We start from the raw sequence: 7,998 nt of genomic DNA on the forward strand, positions 1-7,998 counted from the left end.
CAACAAACCAACACCAAAACTTATACTACCTACCCAATAAAGTAAAGAAACAGAATGTCAAGGGCAGATTGGTTCCTATGAATAGCCCATTGTAGCACAGGCTATTATAGCACAGGTCCAGGGAAAAAAAAGTGGCAATGCACATCAAATGTTCTCACAAATTATTTCATCAATGAGCTGCAATCCCCCCTGGAAAATTGTATTTGTCTCTCACACTCCTTGCATACATAGAAACCAGTAGCTTTACTGTACAGCACATGCTTTGTGTGCATATAATTCCTGGTTCAGTCTCCAACATCTCCAGCTACAACAGGGTAAGACTCCTGTCTGAAACTCGGGACTGGCTCTGGTATAGTATTGAGCTAGATGGACCAATGGTTTGACTCAGTATATGGTAGCTTCCTACATTCCTGTTTTATTCCAGTGTTTATCTAAAATGTCTACTTATCATAAATTAAGAGCAACATAAATCCAGGGATTAACCCTGCAACAAATCCAGGCTCTGAATAATCAATCTGCATATTCAGTCAGGCAATGCTATTGTTTTTTTTTTTTTCAATAATTTTTATTCAGATTTTCATAAAACATACAAGACAAAATCATAAAACATTCAAAGACAAAAAACAAAATCAAAAATAGTTAAACAAAAAGAAAAAAAGAAAAAAAAAACAAAAATAAAAAATAAAGAGTAAAATATTGACTTCCCATTTGTCAAAGATCAAATCAGTTATAAGTCTATAATATATAACAATCCTGTCTCTTAAGTCATATTATAAAATCACTTTCCTCCAGTAGTTATCTTACTTAATCATCAAATCTCATAAACATTACTTTATTCTTTCCACAAAAAGTCAAAGAGAGGTTTCAATTCTTTAAGAAATATATCTATCAATTTTTTTTTCCAGATAAGCATATCGATTAATCCATCTCATTACTAATTATGATAATCTTATTGTCATAACCATAGTCAAAATAAACATTTCAATTAATCCATCACATCAGAATCTGTTAGGTTCAATAATTTCAGTAGCCATTGTTCTATTATCTCTATTAGTTCCATTTTCCATCTTCCATCTTCAGTAGTCTTGTTAAGTCCAGTAATTTCAATATCCAATCTTCCATTATCAGTATTCCATAATAATCTTGCTGTCAAAGCCATAGTCATATAGTAAGAGTCTGATGGGGATTACCTCTATCCCACATATTTTCTTGCCATCCATTCTGAATAGGTTGCTGAAATACTGCTGTAAAATCATATCTCTGTTCTTTTTTTCAAAATACACTGGGTCATCTCTTAAAAGTTTTTCCATTGTCACATGGCTGCAGTTAATTCCATAGATTTTCTCTATATTGGGCTCCATCACATCATTCCAGTCCAGAAGATTATCCATGCCATTGATAACTTTATCTCTAGAATCTTCATTCATTTCTTCAGAGATAACATTGAGTTCCAAACAATAGATTTTATTTCTAAAGTCCATAGACTCCAAATCTTGTTCCTGTTCCACGTTGGTTCCAATCTCCGGGATCTCCTCTCTCACAGGGACCCCTATTCCAGTCTCCAGGGTCACCTCTCTCACAGGGACCCCTGTTCCAATCTCCGGGGTCTCCTCTCTCACAGGGACCCCTTCCAGGGTCACCTCTCTCACAGGGACCCTTATATCTTTAATCTCCTGCTTCATTTTACTCAATTCAATTTTCATTATCTCAATCTCATCCATTATTTTCTGAAACATAGTTATTTCCAGATTTTCAGCCACTTTCTTAATTGCCATTTTAAAAGAAAAATATAGGAAAACCACTTCTTATTTCAGCAACAATTGGGTTAATACTCCAAACTTGGTGACATCACAGTATACACAGAGCAGACAGCCTTATCTCTCCAATAGTTAAGTAAACAAAATGCAGTTCCCAGGATCGAAACAATTAATGGCAATCGTCAAGAAACAGATTCGTCAAAATAAAATAGACCAAAAAGAGAGTAGTCTCAAAACAGTATAATATTTTTCAAAATAAAAATCTGGAATAGAAATCCCTCTTCTGTGTATATCTTTAGAATGCAAATCCAGGACAGCTTTTTGCAACAAAAACAGAGATAAGCTATTAATTAGTGCGTAGCAGAGAGAAGTTATGGCTCCCCAGTGAGATGTCAAAAACTGATCAATCTGGCAAATCTCTTTTAAACAGCAACAATTTAAGTCAAGTAAAAGAAAAATATAGAAAGAAGGGTGCTTGCCTGTTAGTGCGTTCTCTCTTAGAAGATAAGGTGAACGTTCGCTTTATCAGATAGAGCTTGCTGTTAAAAATCCGTCCCACCTTCGTCGGCTGGACCTCGTCCCATAAATTAATGAGATCTGGTCGTCCCAACAAAAATAGGCTTTGAGGTTAATCTCTTCGTTTCTCCCTACCCGGGAGAAGTTTAATCAGTCAAAAAAAAAAGAAAAAACTGACTGATATATCTGAATAAGCTTCTTTTGAGGCAGGAGCCCGTCTCAAAAGCAGGCACAGGCTAAGTCACCCTTCCCGGAAGTCAGTCAGGCAATGCTATTGTGTGAGATATTTTAAAATCAGCCAATGTGATATATTTCTTCAGCTGTCCTTCTGTTGTCTATGTAGGACAATCTAGTGAGCCTTTATGCAAATTATAAATGGGAATAAATCACGTTAAAAGTGGCACCATAAAGAACCCAATGGATTAACAAAAACATTTCCAAGGAAGGATCCAGTGCTTCTGACCTCACTACTTAATAACAAAAACACTTCAAAGAGGGACTCCAATAGGGCCGGTTCTAAAGGGTGACCAGGTGGGGCCCTGACTGAAGGCCCCTGGGGCTACAGGGCCCCCTGAGGGGCCCCTCTGCTCCCATTCCATGATCTGCGGCGGGATTGCTGCTGCAGATCACAGGGCAGGAGCTTCCACCTGCCCACCATTCCCTTGACCCACCTAACTGTCTCCTGCTTTTTAGCATTGCCCTTAATGAAGATGGTGGCTGAGGTTTCCCTAAGGTGCTGAAGCCCTTGCCGCCATCTTGGTTGATGGCAGAGAAGTGCGCACATAGCACTCACATGTGCCATCAACCAAGATGGTGGCAGAGGCTTCATCCCCTTAGGGAAACTGTGGCCGCCATCTTGGTTACTGGCAATGCTAAACGACAGGAGACGGGTAGATGGAGGCTCACGGTCTGTCATGAACCACCCTGTTCAGATCTTGTAAGTTAGGTCTGTGGCTTCTTTTATGGAATCAATCCATCTCTTGTTTGGCCTTCCTCTTTTTCTACTTCCTTCTGTTTTTCCAAGCATTATTATCTTTTCTAATGAATCATATCTTCTCATGATGTGTCCAAAGTATGATAACCTCAGTTTCATCATTTTAGCTTCTAGTGATAGTTCTGGTTTAATTTGTTCTGTGTGTTGAATAGGAATGGAATAAACTAAGTGTCACAACAACCTATTTTTTAGTCCTTTCCCCCCAATGCCTTTTTAGCAGGCATCTTGGCCCACAAGAATTACAAAGATGACACTTTCCCCAAACAATTACATTGATGCCAGGAAAAGCCTCACATCTGATAAATTCTTTGTCTTAGTTGCTATTTAAGTTACAAAAGCAGAGCCATGAAATGGCAGCAAACGTTAAGTATATTTCAGTAGTTCAATAATGAAGCAGCTTAATTTGCAGCTTTTAATAATTGATAGCATTGACTAGAAATAAGGGAAATTACTTCTGTTGTTCAGCAGAAAGACAACAGCCTCATAGCTAAAATACAAGGAAAAGAAGTGAGAAGTGGACATCAGTTATCAAGATAAGAACATAAGAAAAGCCTGCTGGATCAGGCCAGTGGCCCATCTAGTCCAGCATCCTGTTCTCACAGTGGCCAACCAGGTGCCTGGGGGAAGCCCACAAGCAGGACCCGAGTGCAAGAACACTCTCCCCTCCTGAGGCTTCCAGCAACTGGTTTAAGATAATTGACTCCAGTGGGGAATGTTGGAGACTTCCGCTCTGCACAGACACAGATATGGAAGGTGCAAGAGTTCATGTATTCAATTGCATTTGGGAATAGAAATTAGCCAAGCAAAGGCAATTGGTATTCATTTACAATGTTTGCTTTATGAATTACATAAATGATATGTAATTAATAACCTATTTTTACAAAACATTTGACATTTCCATTTTGAATGAACCTTACTGTGTTTTGGCCTAACAATTATGGTAACTGGCTGATTCTCAAAAGCACAAGCTGTAGACTCAAAAACACAAAGGGTTTGTATTCTTAAAACAATAGGCTTGTGGATTCAATTCCCACATGAACAATCAAGAGCCACTAACTTAATGATCGCACTTGTTTTCCCCAATGACAATCAATACTCTTTAATAATCTGGGCACAGGGTTGCTGAGGGTTTAGCATTACAAAGTCATGTGGGGTTCACACAGCAAGCAGCGTTTCTTTTGTCCCATTCAGCTACATACAACTTCCATCATACATGTTTCTAATCTTCAATTAATGCCTATTCTTATCTTAATGGACAAGTGGACTCATCAAGGTAGGAAGTGTATGCAGATTGAACAAACGCAATATAAGCCATCAAGTGATTTGTGCTTGTCCCATTCTTTCTTTCCAGAATGAAAGTTTACATGTTCAAGGTTATAGTCTGCTTTTGAGAAAAGCTATATGTGGACTAAAAAACCCACAACTGCTGCATTTTTATAGTGGCCAACATTCATGGTGATAAAATACAAAGAATGGAATAAGCATGTCTTGATCCTGAACAATGCTATCTGTATGCATTCTTTGATCCTAGGCAGGAAGGATTTCAGAAGATCCTGATTGCAGGGAACATCATTCCAGATTTTCTAGTACACTGGTAAGAAAGAGGCATACTGGAGGAGAAAACAGGGACCATTCTGCTTATTTATGGAACCAGATGTTGAAAAGTATATGTGAGTCTATATATTGTACTGTGAAAGGTTCAGCCTTGGTGTCTGTTTCTGTGAGGACTATGAATATGGACATAGCGCTGCCTTTGTTCCATTGTGAGGTGTTTAATGAATGAAATGGAGTTATCATCCATTTTTGGAGGCAGTTGCCAGGAATTATCATAGCTATATGCAGAATACTTTCTGCTGTGCTTCAGATGTGTTACTAAGCAGAGGCTCAGTGAAACTATTGCAGCAATATCTGCCTTCTCTGAAATTATCTTAAATAATGCACATGCTGTGTCCAGAAGGCACTCAGATTTCTATTCTCATTAGAGCTTTTTAATATCATTGTGCATTCATGATCATGTTGAAAATCTGGATGCTAATTTCATCAACTGGAAAATATGGTTGGTAAGTGTTAAGTGATATTTATATCTCACTAGTCCATAGAAAGCTCAGAACACCTGTTATGTTTTGCTCCTTTCCCCCCTTTCCAACAAAAGTAAGGGAGAGAGTTAAGTTTTTGGCTAGATTATGTGGACATGCATTGGCCACATTATTCACCTCGTGTCTGTGGGGAAGCAGACCATTCTCTTTTGGATCTGTTCTTCTCTTTCCAATTCAGATCTGTTCAATCCAAAGATCTCCCCCCATCCATCTTCATTGACTATAATGGGGAATCTAAGAATGGCAAAAACTTTTTTTTATTTTACCAATGGGATAACATTTGTAGGCAAATAATCCACTCCAGAGGGGATTAACAGGTAGCTCAATCCAGGTGTTTTCATACAGGGAAACTTGAAGTTATTTACTTGTTTAGGAAAATCTCTAAAGATATGCCAGAACTGGATGCACTCCCTCTTTACTTTAACATAGCTAGGTATGTTTGAATATTTATATCTCACTAATCATTAGAAACATAAGAGTTCTTTCATGAGCAGCTTTCCACTGATTTTCCTTCCACATACTGAACATCTGTGTCCACCAGCCATTCCCGGGCCATTCGTTAACCAACACATTTATCTCTTTCCTATTCCCCACTTTTATTCAGAAGAAAAACTCACCAAATTTTGTAACCTGCTTTAAGTTTGATTGTTTGTTCCCGCTTTTTTATCATTTTACTTCCTCTTTTCACCTCTTTGCGGCAAAAGTAAAAATATTCTGGCTAGATGCTAGGGATATGCTGCAGCCTCTCTGTATCTGTCTGTAGTGCTAGAAAGCAACCCAATCTATTCTGGATTTGCTCTTTGTCTTTCTCTTTCTTTATTATTTTCTACCATAATTGGATGCAATCTATAGCCATAGTTGCCAATTCTGATGAACTGGAGCTTGACAACGTTCAGAGCAGTGGGTGCAGTTATATAGCTACAGCAACAAATGTTACCATTTCCGGATAAGTAAAAGAGAAATAACTTCTCCTGCTGTTTGTGGGCAATATTGCTGTGACCATGATAAAAACGCTTCAACTTTGAGTCCACATAGCGATGCGAGACATCAGGGACTTCCTGATGCAAATTCAGATGAATTGTTAATGGTACAATTTGTTTCATTCATGTAAAAAAACTCACCCACTTTATCCCTATTCATTTTGTAATTTGAGTTAAACATAGCACCAATGCATGACTCTACAAGATCCCTCTGACCAATTTCTGTTTCACAAATTATAAAGGTTGTCAACTCACATTTGGAAATACAGTTTGGTCATTGTATTGTGGGCCAGAGTTTGGGAAAGGCTGGTGGAGCCAATATGCTACTTACTTCCCCACTTTCTAATATATTTTTAAAGTGTCATGCAGACCAGTAGTGTTGTTTCAAATAGTTGAGGAGTGGAGAAGAGGTGGCTGTTCAGATGTTTTTGGACTCTAGCTTCTATCCTCCTGAACATTGGCCAGAATGGATGGAACTGATAGGAACTGGAGTCCAGAAATGTCTGGAAGGTGACAGGTTCCCCACCCTGAAATAGTTCATCTTCTGATAGACACTAATGCTGCATTACATATTAATAGCATCTTGTTACAGATACAAGTATTGCAGGTACAGTTTCATCTCCTGTCGGTGTAGATGTCTGATACATGTAGAGGACGTTACTAACACTCTCCTCTGACCTCAACTCCCTTTATTACATTTTGCTATCTTTTCAGTGACGGAGAACCAAACAGAAGTGAGTGAATTCATCTTGATGGGCCTTACCAATCTCTGGGAGCTTCAGCGTGCACTCTTTGCTATCTTCCTGCTGATGTATTTGGCCACCGTAGTGGGGAATGGAGCTATTGTTGTAGTTGCAATAGTTGAACCAAAGCTTCACACTCCCATGTACTTTTTTCTTGGGCACCTTTCTTGCCTTGACATCTTGTGTTCCACAGTCACTGTTCCGAAGATGCTAGCTGGTTTTCTGTCAGAAATGCATACCATTTCTTTTGGCGGCTGCATGGCCCAGCTCCAGTTTTTCCATTTCTTTGGAAGCAGTGAAGGAATTCTTCTTGGAGTCATGGCGTTTGACCGTTATGTTGCAATATGCAACCCCTTGCGTTATACCACAGTAATGCGTAAGCAGGTCTGCTGGCTGTTGGCAGCAGCCACTTGGTCCACTGGCTTTTTCCATGCCCTGATGCATGTAGTGGCGACTGCCCGTCTCTCCTTCTGTGGACCTAACCACATTGAGCACTTTTTTTGTGACATCAAGCCATTGCTGAAATTGGCCTGTGGCAGTACACACCTCAACCTCATGCTCCTCAGTACTGTCACCAGCTGCATTGCTATGGGTCCTTTCATCATCACACTTCTGTCCTACTTCTACATTATCACCTTCCTTCTCTTCAAAGTGCAATCTCGAGGTGGTCGACAGAAAGCCTTCTCAACCTGCGGATCCCACCTGATGGTGGTGGCTTTGCTCTATGTGCCAGTGTTGTTTAACTATATGCTCCCTTCTGTTGGAAATGCATCTCAAAGGGACATGATGGTAACTCTAATATATAGTGTCATTACCCCCATTTTAAACCCACTTATCTATACACTGAGGAACCAGGAGGTCAAAACTGCCTTGCAAAAGATTCAGGGTGGAACAATTTTCAGATTTCACTGA

General features: G+C 39.3%; 1 protein-coding gene across 1 annotated transcript; it reads left to right on the forward strand.

The window, feature by feature from the left end:
- The first annotated feature begins 7,068 nt into the window (after positions 1 to 7,068).
- Positions 7,069 to 7,998, forward strand: LOC133367956 (olfactory receptor 12D1-like). Its single transcript, XM_061592042.1, has one exon. It carries the CDS (start codon positions 7,096 to 7,098, stop codon positions 7,996 to 7,998), a length of 903 nt encoding a protein of 300 aa, XP_061448026.1. The 5' UTR covers positions 7,069 to 7,095.

This window comes from Rhineura floridana, chromosome 11 (assembly GCF_030035675.1).
Source record: "Rhineura floridana isolate rRhiFlo1 chromosome 11, rRhiFlo1.hap2, whole genome shotgun sequence".
NCBI classification, from domain to species: domain Eukaryota; kingdom Metazoa; phylum Chordata; class Lepidosauria; order Squamata; family Rhineuridae; genus Rhineura; species Rhineura floridana.

Coding starts and splice junctions, on each gene's coding strand:
- LOC133367956 (XM_061592042.1), top strand. CDS start 7,096: ATGGGCCTTACCAATCTCTGGGAGCTTCAGCGTGCACTCTTTGCTATC.